Here is a 19,003-nt window from a genome sequence, read left to right on the forward strand (position 1 = left end):
TTTTGAAGTTTCTGGCTTAATCATTAAGTAAAAGTTAGGTGGCCATTGTCTGTGATGGGAAGATTGATCACAGGAAGAGAAAGTTGGGGGGAATGTCAGGAGTTGTTTCAGACAGTAAACTTGAGATGCCTAGTAAACATTCAAATGGACACGTTAAATAGGTATTTAAATAAATTGGCTTGATAATCAGGGAATAAGTCCAGGTGAGAGTTACAGATTTGGAAGTCATTAGCATATAAGCCATGGGTCACTTGATGGGCTTTGTTCTGAGAAATGCTGTTAGGCGATTTGATCGCTGTGCTGTGCGAAGGAACACAGAGCGCACTCACACAAACCTAGACGGCAGAGCCCACTACACTCCTAGGCTCTATGATATATGATATAGCCTATTGCTCCTGGGCTACAAACCTGTACAGCACGTTACTATGCGGAATACTGCAGGCAACTGTACCACGATGGTATTTGTGTATCTAAACATAGAAAAGGTACAGTAAAAGTAAGGTATAAAAGATAGTGTGAGGGAGCACAGGGGGTAGGGGGAGGGCTGTGTAGGGAGGTGTGATCTGAAGCAGAGTATACAGCAGGAGGAGGGAGGGAGAAGGAAGAAAAGGGGAGAACGGAAGAGCAGAGACGGAAGAAGACCCAGAGATGAAGCTTGAGACTGGAAATAATAAAACAGAGAGGGGGAAGAGAGAGAGGGAGGGAGAGAGAGAAAAACAGGACTGGGGAGAAAGCGAGATTAAAAAAAATGGAGAGAGAAGTGGGTATGTGCGTGCATGCGTGTGTGTGTGTACGCACGTACGTGTGTGTGTACAGCGGTGGGCCAGCTCTTGGGCTCCCCTTCTCCCAGCCCTCTCCCCTCTCTCCCTCACCAACTCCGGGCCCAAGCAACACAGGGTACAGGGAGACAACATGCTAAGTCTGATTTATTTCAAGCACCTAGAGTTAGAGTAAATTCAACATCTTAGTCAGGTCTGGCCTTTTCTTTCAACACAGCAAACAAATGTACTGCTTATAATCCATTTTTATGGCACCATGTACATGTGGCCCAGCGTTGACTGAAACGTTATGCAGCATATGACTGTCTTTAAAGTCATGAGGCTGGATGGGATCATCTAGGAAACAGCACAGACAGAAAAGAGAGGCCCAAAGACTGAGCTTTGCAGCTTTGATCCCAGTTCTCTGAAGAACAAAGAGCTGAGAGGTCTGAGAGATGTGGGGGAACCAGCCCAGAATAAAAGGAGATGTGAGACTCCTCGATAGAACCCCAGAAGTCAAATGAACAAAATGCTTCACAGAGAGGAGGTGCCCACCTGTGGCAAATGCTGCTGCTATGAAGATGAAGGCTGAAAGAAAACCACTAGGTTTAGTGACAATGCTGTCACTGGTGACCATGACAAGACCAGTTTCTGTGGACTGTAATGGAAAAAATCCTGACTAAAGTAGAATCAAGAGAGAATGGGAGATAAAGTGGGATAGCAAGTTTAAGCAACTTTATTTTCACAGGCCACTTTATCTTAAAAAAAAAATTTACTCTCTATTTAAAATTCAGCAACTCTCCAACATAGGAAATCTGCTGTTTCGATGAAAGGAGAGCAGAAGAAAGACTTTGGGGGAAGAACAGGAATTAAATACCAGGGGAATAAATAATGGTATACTAAAATTCACATACTGCTGAAACTAAACAAAAAGTTTCCAGCTTAGTCACAGATACATGGGAAAAAAAAATAAAAAAAGTTTTAGCACCACTTCTAGAGCAATTAGAATCACACACGATTCTTTAAAACACACACATGCACATATACACATGCACACCTAGGGTTTACCATTCACAGATTCTAACTGAGCAAGTTTGGGCTAAGCCCGGGGTATTTTCATGTTTTGAAAGCGCCATAGGTGATTATGGAATTTGAAAGCACCATAGCTCAGCTTGGGTTCAGAAATCACTAGGATATAATTGTTTAAATCACAAAATGAGCCAAAACAAGCAGGGTCCTCTAAGAAACTCAGCAGTAAAATCACTGTTTTTAGAAATTTTAAAAAGGACAAGTGATACTAGCAGTAGTGGGTGCTACACACTGCATGTGGGTGATGATATAGGTTTTTCAATCTGCAACACTTGGAACAATTCACTGGGGATACAAACATGTTGTTACACTAAAGGACTCACAGCTAATCTACAAACTTGCATCAATATTCAAGAAAACCAACACTTATCCTCCACTTTCTTATCTCAATGTAAGTCTCATACTGAAGATTGAGCAACTTAAGAGGTCAGATAAAATACAACATGGGAAATTATCTCTACTTGAATTAATACAGACATAATTTAGCATTATGCCAGTATCTACGATTGATTTCAGAAAGGGATACTCAAGTGAGATAGATTTAAAACTAATGCTCTATTGACAGTTCCAAATAAGAAGAAAGGTTGCATTAACTTATGTTTAAGAGAGGCTGAAAGAGACAAGTATTGGGAATAGGACTCAAATTTTTCTTAAAGTTAAATTATTCTAGAACTTGTAGCAATTTAGACTTGGATATAAAATAAGACTAACAACGCCATATTAGAGAAATTAAGAGAATTCTACTGGTCAAAAGTAGCAGATTTACTATATTAGTCCACTAATCTCTTACTAAAATGTGTTTTTATGAATTTTTATTTGCATAAATTTTAAAGGGAAAGTAAGCATCACCACAGGTTAAGGAAGTCACTGAAAAAGACATGTTGTAAACATTCAGAAAAGAAACAAATCAGAGTTGAGTATTCTGAACAGCTGATAATTCTATCATTCAAACTTCAAGTTATACCATAATAAAATCAAAATTCAAAATTTATATGGATACTTGGCAAAGGTTCTTAAAATAGTATTACTTAGGGCAACATTAAAAGAGGCACTAATAATGCTGACACCCATTTCTGCAGTGAACTCAAACGGACACCAGTAAGCCCAGCATGGAAAATGGTCCCACCTTCAGTACTGTCATTACCTTGTGTGTAGGCAGCATCGTCAGATCCCATACTCAACTTCCGTGCTTCACTTATTCTGTCCACATGTGCTAAAGTAGGGTCTGTGAGGTGTTGCATATTCTCTGTTTCTACATAATGATCAGGATGATTTAGAAGATTTGTAAGTTCAAAGGTAGGGGACACCACCCCTGGTGAAACTGCAGGGGGTTTATTGGGAGAAACTGTAATTTTGAAAGTGTATTTTGTGTTGGGCTGAGTGACAACCACTCGAGGAGAAGTTGCAGAGTTATTGCCTATTGCTCGACTTTTGGGAGGGTGGTGATGAATAAAGGTGGGCCCCATGCTCACTTGCCCAGACATATTCCTGGAGGCGGCAGCTGCTCCGGAGTTGGTGGATATGAAGAGGGTGGGCTGATTCCGGATGACCTGCTCATCTCCTGCGGTGGCGTTAGCTGAAATATAGACCTTCGGTTGACTACGGGACATCACCTCATCAGTATTTGGGGGACTGGCAGCTATGTAAACAGTGGGCTGATTTCTATTTAAGGTCTGGCTGTTGACTGAAGAGGAACTGCTGGAGGTTCGAGGGCCAGAAGAACGCAATTTTGAAGAATTGTTTCTCTGTGGAGGTTCAAGTTTGATTTCAATCTGATTTTTTCGAGGTCCTGTTGAAATATTCTGAATGTTATATTGGCCGTGGGCAGAAGACTGGGAGCTACCAGATGAATGAATTGTTGGTGGTTGTGGAGTAGTAGGTGAACTGATGGGCATGTAGACGTGAGAGGTCTGGTGGCCTTGCTGATTTGGCTGCTGGGCTGAGGTATGTGACAGAGGATTCGATGCAGGGTAAGTAGTCCAGGGACCAGGTTGTGAAGGTTGATAGACTTGTTGAGAGTTCATGGGGTTAAACTGAGATACCCAGCCAGAATGCTGTTGTGTCTGTCGAGTTGTACCACTAGGAGTTGTAATGTACGGTCTAATATAGATAGAATTTCCCTGTGGACTGTTAAGTACAGGTGGAGGTACACCATGTATGTGCAAAGATGTAGGAGTATTACGACCAGTCTGGATATTTGGGGCTAAAGTTACCATAATGGGATTGAATCTGGGAGTTTGAGAAAGGTTAGATGTTCCTTTGCTGCCTAAGTGAAATCCAAGATGCGGTGCTGAATTTGTAGCACCAGATGTACTGGATATTCCAAAAACATTAAAGCCTTGAGGAACTTGAGCTGGTGCTGTCTGTGGCTCCTGCTGAAACAGTTCATTATTGGACTGACCACCTTGAAGTTGTCCATCACTAATGCTGTGCGTTAGAGTCCTACTTCCATTCATTCTAGTTCCTTCTCTTCCATGGTGGTAAACATTCTGTGACTGCAAGTCCAAGTTGAGAGAAGTCATGTGATTGCGTAGACCAGAAATTCCAGAGTCATCCGAAAAATTCAAGTCTCCTTCACCATAAAGATATCTCGTACTCTCCTGAGAGAGAACTGCACAGCAGGCATCCAGGTTGTTGTTATTCTACAAACAAAATAAAAACAGCTTGATGTTAATTAACAACCAGAAGCTAACGCTTATACTCTCATCACTACTAAAATATTATGTGATTAACAAATGATTAGTTAATATAACATATATTTGAAGCTTCTTATTTGAGAAGAACTATTTTTTATGCAAATGGTTGAATTAGTAATCCATGCTGCTAATATGATGGAGAAGTTGTCTAACTAGCAATAGCTAAGTGAGGCAAGTCATTGTTCTACTGTAGGAGCTATTTAAAATGAATTCATGCAAATACAGTAAAATTAAAATTACGACCTAATTAAAAATACAATTTGAATGCTGAACATTCAACTTAAGCATGTAATACTGTATGATTAAATATTTTGCACATTTAAGTGCTATATAAATCCTTTTAAAATAACCTTTCAAAAATTATATTTGTAGTGTTCAAATTTAAAAAGTTCTGAAATTCATAACAAAGTCATCTCAATTCCTTACATGCTTTCTCCTAAGTTGTGTATATAAAAAAAACACATATGTGTATTTCATACGTATATGAAATACAAGCTCAAGGTAGCCTCCAGGGTAACTGAATTCATATCTGTCTTTAGATAGCACCATACAAAAATCTTCTCCAGAGAAAGAAAAAACAAAAACAAAACAAAAACCAACCAGACTGTTTCTAAACAATCCTCAAGAGAATGACTAACCACTATTCATAAATCATCCCTAAAAATATTTACTGAACACCAACAAAATACACAGCACTCTGAGATAGAAGACTCAGTGACATACATATAGAACCGAACTTTTCCCTAGAAGAGCTTGCAACTCATTTAGGGAGACAAACCATGGGTTATGAAAAGGTAACATTAAAATGTATTTGCCAATAACAAGCAGAACTGAAGTTGAACAGAGAGTAAATATTACAGGCTACTGTAGGAAGGAGAAAGGAGTCTGCTAACGAGGGAGGGCTGGCCTGATGGGTTTCACAGGATATGTAGGACAGATAGAAAAAAAAAATTCTTGGTGAAGAAAATGGCATGAGTAAAGACATAAATGTGATAGTAAGTAAAAGCATGTTCTAAACAAAGTGCTTTTTAACAGATTTGGCTGGAGTTAAAGGTCTGTTTTGGAAAATTTGCAGAATAAATTGTTAGAAAAGCAGACTGGGATTAAATAGTTGAGGACTTTGAAAAAGGAGTCACACTGGAGTCTGCACTAATACAGGCAATGGGGAGAGCTACTGAACACAAATGAAGAGAAGTGAAGATATAAAGGGTGTTTTGGGAAGACAAGTCTATAGACACTTAAAATGAATAGTAAAGAGAAAACTTTTTGACAAGAGGACCAATTAGAAGATAAGACATGGAAACAAATTACGAAAGATTACAAATAGTCAACACAATTTGGCTACAAGAGAGTTCAAAGAAAACTTGAGAATTAGGAGCCTGACAGAAATGGGACAGTTTTAGACATAAAACTATAAAAATCCTTTTATCCGACTAATTCTGAATTGATATATATTCGTTTTTTCAAATATAATTTAAAAATTCACCACAATCTTTATCAATTGATAAAGATTTAATGCATTATAGTTAAACCTATCTTTAGCCAAACGTAATTGGTGCTTTTTGCTTCAAGCTAACTTTACTGCTATTCCTAGTAAATTCTTCTTTCTTCTAAGCCAAAGCTCACAAAGACCCCCATCTTCTCATCTCTCTGCCAACATTCCCATATCAAAATATACTTTCCCTACCAAATTCAATCCCACACTTCCTTTTTAAAAGCTGGTACTCATATTTACAAAGTTTCCCTCTAATTCTCTTGAGCTCTCAAAAACCCCTTCAATCCTTTATAATCTCTGATTATTTAATATGTTCCAGTCCCAGCTATGCCATAACTTACATGCCTTTAGGTTATTACCCTATACAGACATCACTTTATCAGCAAAACATAAAAGAACTTACGGGGATTTTACCGTGTTTCCCTGACAATAAGACGTACCCCCAAAATAAGCCCCAGTTAAGATCGGCAGCCAGACGGACGCATTTAGTACATTATGATGATGTTCAGAAGAAGATGATGTGACTGTAGTTGAATAAATGTGGATTGTTGTACTTGAAAAAATAAGACATCCCTTGAACATACACCCTAATGCGTCTTTTGGAGCAAAAATTAATATAAGACTCGGTCTTATTTTCGGGGAAATACGGTATAAGACCTGGTCTTATTTTTCAGGGAAACACAGTATAAAACTACAACAGGATAAAAGGAAATGTTACTTTTCATTAAAATTTTATTTGAGAAATTTTGAACATATACAAAAATAGAGTAAATATGATAAATTTCCCGATATTCACCATCTAGCTTTAATGATATTTATACATGGCAAATCTTTTTTCACCCAATGTGCATGCCCCAACTATTCTCCTCACCAAGCTACACCAAGTCTTAGATGTTATTTTGTTTTCATCTATAAATACATTAATATATATCTTTAAAAAAATAGGGACTTAAAAAAAGTCACAATGCCATTATCATACCTTAAAAGAATCAATACTTACTACCACCTAATATCCAAATAGTGTTAAAATTTCCAGATTGTCTCATAAATGTCTTTTTAGTTTAAACCAGGACTTACTCAATGTCCAATTATTTGGTTGATATGCCTTTTAGGTTTCTTTTTAAAGTTTTTTAGGCATGTGTTGAAAAACTTGACCATTTATCCAGTAGAATTTCCCATCTGGATTGGCTCACTGCACCCTGTGGTGTCAACACCCCCTGACACTCATTGTAAACTAGTAGTTGTAACTATAGATAGGTGTGAACAGGTTCATGTATGAATTTCTGGCAAGACCTTTTAGAGGGTCTATTTTTTATTGCATCACACAAGTAGGCACAATAATGTGTGCCTGTCTTTTTGTGATCTTGAAGCTGAATGGTAGAGTCTGATGTCAGCTTGATTCAGCTAATGATTTTTAGCAGCTACTGATGATCACTGCTTAGAAACTTAATTTCATCAGGGGTTGCAAAAAGGGTGATATTGATGATACCCCCATTATAAGGTTCCTTCTTCATGTATTAGCAGCAATTTTTCCTCAGAGAACTCGTTCTTTTCAACTATTTGGTTATTCTTTGCACAGATGAGGCAGGATGAATTCTTTCTCTCTTTACTGGTTTTTAGAGTAATGAAGGTGACTAAGATTTATTTTTCGTATCATTGTAAACTCCAGTATCTTTAACATTTTGTGTCTACTGATTGTGGTCATTGTAGCCTATCTTTAGGTGCGTGGGAATGACTTCACAGGACATGAACTCAGGAGTCTTTCGTAACTTCCTTGTTTTCTGATAATGACAAGATGTCCAGATTGTCTTGTATACTTCCTATCTCAGATCTAAAATCAACTATTTCTCAAAGAAGCCCTGGTTACTTTACTGGGAAACCGCAGAGACACGTTTTAAGTGTATCAAAATGAGGATAAGTTTTTAAAAGGTCGAGAATCATTGCTTTTTTGTATATATACAAATCTGCATTCTCTTCAAGCAAAAAAATAATCTGAATCACAATTTCAGTTCTTTTTTCATTCTTCCCCAAGCTTCTTCTACAGACAAGAAGTTTACAGACAGTACCAAAGTATACACTATGATCATTCTCCTCAAACTTTCGTTCATTCACTCCTTCAACCAGTTATCTACTAAGTACCCATTAGGTAAGTAGAAAGGACTAGAACCACTGCTTGTAAGGATCTCATGGTCCAGTGGAGGAAATGGGTACACAAATTAATACAGACTAGTAATTGTCTTAATAGAAATATGGATAAGGACTACAGGTGGAGGTCATCTGAGGATATACTTAAATTTTAAGTCTTACAAATACTGAATGAACACTACTTAATGCATTACTTTGAAAAGAAACAGCAATTTTAAACTTACAGATTTAATCATATTAAGAGAATTAAAGAATAGTGAAAAATTCAGTTAGAAATAGAAAAATATCAGTGCCAACTCTGCAATATTTTCACACTATTATAAGTTAAGGTTTAATCACCAAATATTAATAAATTTTAAAGTATGAATTACACATGGTGATAATATAGCTATCTTAAGAGAATCCACAGCACAAGGAAATTGTGTGAGTAGTTCCAGAAACAGGGATCTGAGCAATAAATGAAGTCAAGAAGAGAACAGAGGGTAGATATTTCTCTTCTCCCAAGAAGCAAGACGTTTAACAACAGGTACATAAATGGCAGCGGGGCATGATCCTTTAACTACTAACTTCTTATATTTTGTATACTATGTTTTTTTTCATTTAGAAAAGTTCTAAACCAGTATATTATATGGAGGATTTCTCCAGAGAAAGGACCGAGGCCTACCCAATTGAGAAAGGGAGAGCTGCTCCCAAAATAAAGGCTGTCACCAAACAAGAGGTACTGCATTTAGAGGTAGCTTAATTTACCTTTACAGTTTAAAAAAAAGTTTCTCCAAATTCGGGAAGACTTGCACCCTAGATGTATGCCCAAACAGCCCTCCCTATTCCTTTCTTGTTGCATTTCTTATTATATCAGCTAAAAAGCACATCACTTAGATGTCCAGAATGATTATTAACTCAAAATAAGAGTGTGGTCTGCCTTCAAAGTAATTTGCCAGCAAACAGACTTCATTTTAGTAATCACTCTGTGTTGGGAAGCACACTGTAGGGCGCCTTGGTTTTGTAAAATGAGATTAACATGATGAAGGTGATAATACTGGGTGCCCAAAGGGAATTCAAAATCATCTATTTTCTGATAAAGTTGAAAACATGCTAGTTTAATTTTTTTAAAAATAGGCAATTCATTTACACAGAGCAAAACACAAAAAACACATTTAGAAATCTTACTTTTATCTATCCCCATCTGTGTTGTTCCTCTTGCCCACTATTGGTAACCACCTTTTATTAATTTTGTTTTTAATCCTTATAGTATGTATTTGTTTATGTAAACATGGGCAAATATGCATCTGTGTGCATATATATTCCCTCTGCTCTCATGTATATATATTGATCTGCGTTTTGTTTTAATTTAATACATCCTCCTTCTGTAAGAGTACACAGAGCTCTTTATTTTTTTGAAAATATTTTAAATAATTCTACAAAAGGCTCTATATTTTACTCCCAGTTAAGGTACCTGAAAATCTCTATAGCTGTGTTATTGGACAAGTGTTCTGGGCAGTTCTTTCAAAATTAAGTCTTATAAAATTTTATGGAAGAATCAACAGTATTTTTCAGACTCAGTGAACACTCAGTCTAGTCTTATTTTATCACAAAAGGCTATCTGAAATGTTAGGAAAAGGTACCTGTGTTCTATGGGAGATGACTTCTCCCACTATCTCTGTTCCTCCCCACATTTTCTTTAACTTCTGACTCCATTCTTATTACTTCCCCCCTTTTATTCTTTCGCATCATATATTAACAAATGACTACTGATTGATTCATTCACCAAATATTTACTACGGGTCTTCTACTATTATTACTGTTATTAGTACTGTATGCTAACATTTACTGAGCACTCATGAGTCACGTATCCTAGTAGTTGCTGTATCTACATTATGACATTTAATTCTCTGTGAAGTTTTTTATTCCCATTGTACAGCTGAGAAAAATGAGGGGATCATACTATCAAAAATGAGGGGATCATAATTGTCAAAACTTGAACTCAAGTTTAGCACTAAAACATATATTATTTATTATTATTTTAAAATTTTATTTTTATTTCCACCCAGTTTTAATGAGGTATAACTGACAGATAAAAAATGTATATATTCAGGTTGCCCAATGTGATTTTTTTTAGATGTGCAATGTGATGATTTAATATATGTATATATTGTGAAATTACCACAATCAAGTTAATTAACATATCTACCACCTCAGAGTCAACTTTTTTTTTTGGTGGTGAGAACACTTAAGATCTACTCTTTTAGCAAATTTCAAGTATATAATACAATATTATTAACTCAAAACATACGCTTTTAAACACTACAATATAAAGAGGCAGGCATGTTTGGAGAATTCCAATCAGCTGAGGATGACACAGGCTGTGAGGAAGAAGGACTGGACGCGAGATCAGGCTGCAGGAGGCAGGATTTCCGACCACACACGTAGGGTTCCCAAGTCTAGGTACTTGAACTTTATTCTGAAGGTATGGGGAACAATAATGAGGTCTAACCAGGTAAACGTATGATAAAATCTGCATTTAGAAAGACACTTTGGCAGAGTGAGAAGGATGGATGGGAGAGACCAAAAGTAGGTTAGAATAAAGGCACCAATTAAATATACAGATAAAAGGTGATAAGGGCATTAACAAAATGGAGTCACTTGATATCAGGTATAGATACTGAGTCTTTAAAAATTTCATACAATTTCAAACTTTAAACATAATTTATGAAGAGTAAATATATCTGAGCCCAAATTACTATTTTATATCTCTATTTTAACAGTGGAATAATAGTTTTTGATAGAAAGATTTCCAGTTGAATCAAATGAGAAGGCACAACTATCACTAAATACTTAGAATTATGGATTTCTAAAATTGTACATACTGAGAAGCATGTAATAATTTATTAGGTGTTTAGTGATATTAATTGGAAAACTTACAGATTAAATTAAGAATACACGTATATAAAACCTTTTTTTCTTTAGAATTGGGACCTTAGGCATTGTCTAGCTAATTTCCTTCATTTTACAGATAAGAAAACACATAGTACTTGCCAAATATGCTTGGGATGCCTATTTAGGATTAGAACCCAAGAGTCCTGACTCCTATTTAATGATTTTCTCACTTTCATATGAAGGTCTGGAATTCTGGCAAAATAGGAGGGGAGAAAGTAAATCAAGCTCATAGCAAGTGTAAACCATGTATCAATGCTTTATATTGGGATCTCATTTAATCCTCACATCTACTTTACAAGGTAGGTGCTGTCCATATTACAGATGGCGTACAGAGCCTAAATAACTTGTTAAAGGCCACGTGACTATCAGACACCAAAGCTCATCTCTTTTGATCATAGCTCATTAATGCCAACAAGAAGATAAAAGAGTTTTCTTCCAATGTTTAGAAAAATACCCGGTTTGTATTAATAAATTCAGAAATCATTGAACACTGACCTGTAACATGCACCTGGATACAACAACTTCAGGTACTTCAGGGAATTTTTGTCGCAGGTCATGTAAAACCTGAAAATCAATTTGGTGGCTTCCTTGGGCCATTCGTATATTGCCTGATCAGGACTACTTGTACAGTAGGCAATTCTAGGCCTTAGTGGAAATAGTACTCATCTCTTCTGTCCAAGCATTTTCTGTGAAAGAAAGAAAAAAAATTTTAATGAGAACTGATTATAGAATGAATATTTTTGTGGATTTAAAATTTCAGTACAAAAGGGTATGGTGCTTAATGTATGTTATTACCTAACACTTAATATAAACTATAAAAATATTTAGTACTACAATGGTTTCCATATATTTATATTATATTTTCAGTTTATAACTCCTGATGGCAAACTTTAAATTGTCTATCTAATTCCTATGTATTCGTATGCTTTATAATGATTATGCCAAAAAACATTCAAATAAGAAATTATTGTCAAGGTGGTCTTCCCTCATTCTTTTAAAAGGGGAAAATGAATAATTTTACTAATATTTTTATTAATGATTACAGGACAGCCTGAGGGGAGTAATTCTTATTTACTTCACATACAATTCAGATCCTGAAAAAGTTTGGTTCTACAAATGACTTTGTATGCTTTATTTAAAAATGATCTATAACCCAACACATTTGATATTTCTCTTAATTTTCAGATATACTTAATCCTTAAGTGTGTAATCAATTCATTCTCAGGGGTTTAGTAGCCTTTCATCCTGTGTTTCTATTAAATTAGTATTTGAAAAACACTAATGCTTGGCCCCAACCCCAGAGGTTCTGATTTAATTGGCTGGTCAGCAGCCTGGGCATATGGATTTTTAAAAGTTCCTCAAATGATTCTAATGTGTGGCCAAGATGAAACTATCTACCTTATTTTCATTCCTAATGTAAATCATGTTGAATCTTGAAAGCCTCTTTGGGATATAAATGGTATATAAGCATATTAAATCTAAATAGTATATTAATATATTTAAAATCATGGCATTTGCTTAATAATTAAAATACATTTGACTTTAGAATAAATTTAACAATAAGACAATCCATTTAAAACAAATTTCTTATCTGTAGTATTTCTCTTTTAACCTTGTTAACATAAGCTTAAAAAAATAAGTCTGTAAACTGCATGAATATAGGAATATAGGTCTCTTTGGTCCATTATTGTGTACCTTGCACTCTGTAAACAGTTTTCAGAATAACAGTAGATACTAAATATTTTTGAGTAAATTTTGAGTACATTTTTATTCTGCTGAGAACTCGAGTCCTCAACAGAATAAAAGCTCACTTAGGTATCATGCATAGTAAAGCCTTTCAGCTTTTTAATTATCCTTTGATTAAATTTTACTGAATTCTTTTGTTTATGTGACATTAGCTTGGTTCCATCTCACAGGTTAAGCACTGCCAAACCAAGGTGTTTGCATTCTAGATTTCCCAAATCTATTTCTATGTAACACACACACACACACACAGACACACACACACACACACACACACATTTTAGCACTCAAAGTAGTGTTCCTACAAAAGGCTTGCAGGACAGAAGTACTGAAAATTAGTAAACGATACTCAAAAGTAATTTAAGGCGTGACAAACATGCAACAGTACTGACACCCTTGACTTCACTCAAGCTATAAGAGCTCATTTCTCTTCCCCTTCCCTGTTTTGGGTTAAAACTCACTGAAAATTTGCATTTACTTAAGTGTCTTCATTTCCTTCCTCCTAATCGCTTTTAAACCTACCCCAATCACAGTTTTTTGCCACTGAAACCACACTTCTCAAAGCCGTCATAGACTCTCGGGTTGTCCAACCTGAAGGGCAGTCCTCAGCCCTCACCTTACCTGACCTCTCTGCAGCCGCCCCTGCATTTTTAAAACAATTTCTTCCCTTGGCTTCTGAGATTTATACTCTTCTGGTTTTCTTCCTACCCACTGGCAGCTCTTTTCAGCTTTCTTTGTCACATCCTCTTCCTCTTCTGGACATCTAAATGTTGGTGGGCTATGGATGCACATCTAGGGTTTCTTTTCAGCTATATCTACACTCCTCCTCAAGGTAATCTCATCCAAACAGACTACATTAAACGAGGCTTTGCAAATTTCTATCTCCAACGCCAAGGGAGTTCTCTCCCATGAGTTCCAGACTAACATCGCCTGCTGCCTACCTGACATACCCTCTGGATACCTAAAATTCTTAGTATGTCCACAATCAAACTTTTAATTTCCCCCCATCCAAACCAACCCTTTCCCAGTCTTTTTCATCTCAGTAAATAGTAACATCATTCATCCAGTTGCTCCTTCTCTAACGTTCCATATCTAATCCATCATCATATCTTGTTGGCTGTATTTGCAAAAAAAGATTCTGAATCTTACCACTTTCCACACTTCTGTTACTATCTTTGTCTAAGTCACCATCTTAATTCACCTAAATTGAAAACAAAGGTCTAACTGGTCCTCCCTGCCTTCACTCTCTGCTCCACCTGCACGCTGACTCTATTAGAACGGAGTGATCTTTGTGAAAAGTAAATCAGAGCAATCATTCCCCTGCTCAAACCCTACAACATAAGGCTCCTCGGACTTCATCTCCTCTCACTCTCCTTGTTCCCTCAGTTCTAAACTGAGCTCCTTCAGTTCTGGTTAGTTCTCAAAAGAAGTCAATCTCATTCCTCCCTTAGGACTTTTGGACTTGACGCTCCTTGTGCCTGGAACACTTTTCCCTCAGATACTCACAAGGCTCTCTCTCTCTTACTTAAGGTCTCTGATCAAACATCACTTCCTCAGAGACAGCTTCCCTGATCAATCTCTATCTAAAATAATGCCATGTGTCTACGCTCCCATCACATTCTCATACCCTGCTTTTTCTCTGTAATATTTATCAATACCTGACATATACTTATTTATTGTTTATCTATCCTCAAAATGTTAGCGCCACAGGATCAAGAACTTTGAAGTTGACTGCTGTGTCCCCAGGATCTAGGTCAAAGATGCAACATTTGATAAAATGAAGGTTTTACTGTATTGTTTCTTCATATTACCTTGCTTCAAAACAAATTTCCAATGATCTAGATTTGGAAATGTATAATTTGAGGAAGAAGCAAATAAGTAAATGCTCAGTCTAATTCAGGATCACTTTTATTATTTAAAAGATGAATCATGCAAATAAATTTCAACTTATTCCATTATTGAAACATATTCAGAAATCTCTAAAGTTCCTTAAAAAACTCATCACATTTGCTTGCTTTTCTAATGAAGACTATCAAGTACACAAATGAGGAAATTGTTCAAATGTACAATTGTATTTTAGGGGTTCTATGTCCCCTAATGGCTAAGTAGTTCCTACTGGACCAACTCTCTCACCAAGTACAACTACAAACAACAAAGTATTAAAAAAACAACTACTTGAAGGCAGAAGGCAGAAACAACAATGGGCTGATGGTGATGGTGGTGCTGGGGGTGTGGAGAAGAAGAAGGGGTGATTTTCAGTTTTTTTAATGGCTTTTAGCTAGAGAGCAGGCCCCAGTTGGTGCGGATAGCTAAAACCTAAACAGAGAAGCTGTAGTCTTACTTGATTAATGAACCAAAGGATAGATTTTGGCATAACCACAACCTACTAAGTAAATCACAGAAAGAAAAGCACCAAATTCTACGCATTCTGCACACATCTCTGATCAATAAACTACACATATGTGAGCGATTCCAAGCAGCCAGGCTGTGGCTAAAATAATGGAATTGAGATTTCCGTCTGTAGTTTGAGTTCAGCCAAGTTGACTGCCTAAAACAAAGAAGCAAGCAAGCAAACAAACCAACCAAACATCAATAGTCATTGGAGGAACATCATAGAACTTACAGTCTCTACAACGTGTCATTCGTAATGCTTAGGATACAATCTAAATTATACATAAGAAACAGGAAAAATTGACCCATACTCAAGAGAAAATGCAACCAACGGAGACCAAGCCCAATGACCCAGATGCTGGAATTACATCGTAAGGATTTTAAAGCAGTTATTTTAACTATGCTCAAGGAGTAAGGGCAAATATGCCTGGGTCTATTGGGGTAGGAGGGGTGGGGGGAGTATATTGAAAAAAAAAAAAAAAGAACCAAATGCAAATTCATGAAGTGAAATAAAATGTCTGAAAAAAAAAAAAAAAAATCACTGGATGGATTAACCAAAGATTGGAAATGACAGAAGAGTCAGTGAACTTGAAGACAAAGCAAAAGAAATTATTACAACCTGAAGGATGGAGAAAAAAAAAATTGGGTCAGAGGTGCACAGAACCTCAGGGACTTGTGGGAAAGTATCAGAAATTCTAACATACCTGTAATTGGAGATCCAGAAGGACAGGGGAGAGAGAATGGGGTAGAAAAGAGTATTTAAAGAAATAATGGCTAAAATTTTCCACAAATTAGTAAAAGATACAGATTAGTAAAAGATCTTGATGGGTTCCCCAGATATTGTGGTGGCTGCTCTTGGTTGGGGACCATCCTGTACCTAAGGCAGGATAATGGTGGCTGCAAAGACGACAAAAAAGTCAGTGGAGTTGATCAGCTACAGCCCCCACTCCTTATGAAAAGTGCAAAGTACCTGCTGGGATAAAAGCCAACTCTAAAAATGATCAGACAAGGCAAAGTAAAACTGGTCATCCTTACCTACAACTGCCCAGCTTTGAGGAAATCTGAAACAGAGCATTATGTATGTCATGTTGGCCAAACCTGGTGACCATCATTACAGTGGCAATAATACTGAATTGGCATAGCATGTGGAATATACTAGAGTATGCAAACTGGCTATCATTGACTCAGGGAACTCTGGTATCATTAGAAGCATGCCAGAACAGATTAGTGAGAAGTAATCCATGGAAAATTTTTCTTTAATAAAATTGACCAGAGATTGTTTAAAAAAACACACAAAACAGAACAAAAAGAAAAAGATCTTGATCAAGAAGATCAGCAAATCCTAAATAGGAAAAGCCAAAGAAAACCTCACACAGGAGTAACAGTCAAACTGCTGAAAATCACAGAAAAAGAAAATCTTGAAAGCAGCCAAAGAAATGGCACACGGGAACAACAATCGAATGAATGTTGGCTTCTCATCATCAAACAATGGAGGCCAGAAAATAGTGACATGACATATTCTAAGTGCTGAAAAGGAAGACAGACATACAGCCTACATTCTATATCCAGCAAAAGTAAACTTTAAGGACAAGGCAAAATAACTATATTTAACTGTCTGTGTGGGTACGTTTTACAACTAAACACATTACTGAAACAAACAAACAGGTATCTACTTACATTCAAAAGGAAAGCCAAGAAATACCTTGTAACTTAATCTGGAAATTCTTTCTAATAAATGGAGACATTTCCTATGAAAAGATACAAAATGACCACTCTTTTGAGAAAATAAAAATCACACTTTATAGTCAAAGTATTGGCTTTTACTATTAAAATCTTATTAAAAATTTAGTGAATAAATTAAATATCACTGATACACAGCCTTAAAACTTTCCTAAAGAGTAGAATTTCCTAAGAGTAGAATTTAAAGAAACAGTGCTCTACTTTAGCCATTTGTTTCTAAAATTTTCTGGCAGAACAACATGCTAATAGTTAAAAACAGAGATAACCTAACATTGCTAAGTATTTCAACCTCAATTCTACATTAGTGGACACTGTCTCATTTAATAATATGCATCAATTAAATGAGGAAATGTATATGAAGTGTACAGTATTTGAAACATAATGATGGCTGGTTAAGTATAAATTTTAGGATGCTATAATTTGTGTTCATTTATTTACAAAATTTAATCCGCCCTTTACTTGCAGTGTCTTTTTGGGCAAATCATTTAACTTCTCTGTGCCTCAGTTTCCTTATCTATAAAATGGTGATGATAGAGTAGCCAGCTACCTCATATGATTATGAGAATTAAATGAGAAATACAGGTAAGATAATGAAAAAGAACACAGTAAGTCCACAAGAAATAAAATAGCTCATGTAAATGTATCCAGTAATAATATTATTTCTTCTTTGTAAAATGGAGAAAACAACTCAAAGAATTGTCAAGGGTTAGTGACAACACAGCGCAAGTTAATTGACCTGCACCTGCTTAGCCTGGAGCAAATAAATCCAAATATTTATTTATTCTAAATATTATGAATTTCCACAAAGTACAAAGAACAAAACCTTAGCAAACAGGGCTGTATGCTACTCTGGTTGCAGAATATTGAAGGAGTTGATTGAACAGCTGAGCTCTTCCTTTTCCATGTATGCAGACAAATAACTTGTGTAATGGGGGAACTGGACAAAGCTGCCTGAAAAGCCAAACAATACTGGGTTGTACATAAGTGCCAGATAAGGGGTATAAACTGTGCTATAGGTGCCATGGTCTGGGCTGAGAGGGGCAGTCTTGAATCATGGGTATTGAAATAAGAAGGTTAAAGTATGAAGCAAGGCAACCAAACACTAGAAAGATTCTGGAACAGTGAGTCAGTCACCTGTCTGGCTAGAAGGAAGGAGGGACAGGAGGAAAGAAGGGGATTGTGAAAAAGGAGTTCTGGGTGGGGAGTAGTTACAGGAGAAGACGAGAAAGGCCAACAAAGGTTCCAAATGTTTAGTGGCCTTTATGACAGAAGGCCTTGGCGTACATTGACACTGACGTTTCAGTATTATGTAAAACTATACACATCTTTTATCTTTGCCCCATTCTTACGTGATTAAATGTAACTGGAACACATTTTTTAATCCTTTTAACAAAAACATAGTTCATGTTGAATGTCTAAGAGAAATAAGATGAAATATATAAAACTAAAATTCACTTCTCAACTGCATTATGGGTCTCCTTTAGCTTAGGGAGAAGGTAAGGAGGTCTTCCCATTTGAACATACTTGTATATACGATCCTAAAATTTAATTCTGGTTTCCATAGTAACATCTATAGATGACAATCTTTTCTGTGACTATTGGAATCTTGAGTTGGATAGGACCCTAGGAAAAGTATGTAATTTAAGAGGTTAGAGAAAAACCTTGCTGTCCAGTAGAATCCTTGCTAGACTTCCTCTTTCACACACCTGTCCAATTTTACCTCTTAACACCAACCTTTGGCAATAAACAAATTCTTTAAACAAGTAACGTTACTTCCAAAGTACAGAGACTACATTGTTCACTGCTATATCCTAAATACTGAGAAAGTGTATGGAAAGTAGTAGATGCTTAGTACATATTTGTTGCAATAAATCTCTAAATACCCATGAGAATACATCTAGATTTTAAAGACTACTGTAAAAAAAGGAGTATATATCCCTCCAAACTAAAGTGTTTTCCTAACTCTCAGGTATAAGTCACTGCTGCTATAATGCTTTGTTTTTTTCTTTTTA

General features: G+C 36.3%; 1 protein-coding gene and 1 pseudogene across 5 annotated transcripts in view; one reads left to right on the plus strand and one right to left on the minus strand.

Annotated features, from left to right (window-relative positions):
* TAB2 (TGF-beta activated kinase 1 (MAP3K7) binding protein 2) overlaps positions 1–19,003 on the minus strand; it is a 77,314-nt gene that overhangs the window by 24,251 nt on the left and 34,060 nt on the right. For 4 of the 5 annotated variants that reach the window (XM_074333696.2, XM_019746946.3, XM_019746945.3 and 1 more), the window contains 2 exons: positions 11,613–11,803; positions 2,992–4,489 (listed from right to left, as the gene is read on the minus strand). In XM_074333696.2, the coding sequence (XP_074189797.1) occupies positions 2,992–4,489; positions 11,613–11,714 (1,600 nt within the window). In that variant the 5' untranslated portion in view covers positions 11,715–11,803. The remainder of the gene's footprint in view (positions 1–2,991; positions 4,490–11,612; positions 11,804–19,003) is intronic. The other variant, XM_074333695.2, reaches the window with a different exon arrangement.
* Positions 13,969–17,003, plus strand: LOC141571911 (large ribosomal subunit protein eL30 pseudogene; annotated as a pseudogene).

This window comes from Rhinolophus sinicus, chromosome 2 (genome assembly GCF_057876585.1).
Source record: "Rhinolophus sinicus isolate RSI-liver-muscle chromosome 2, RSI-T2T, whole genome shotgun sequence".
NCBI classification, from domain to species: Eukaryota; Metazoa; Chordata; class Mammalia; order Chiroptera; family Rhinolophidae; genus Rhinolophus; species Rhinolophus sinicus.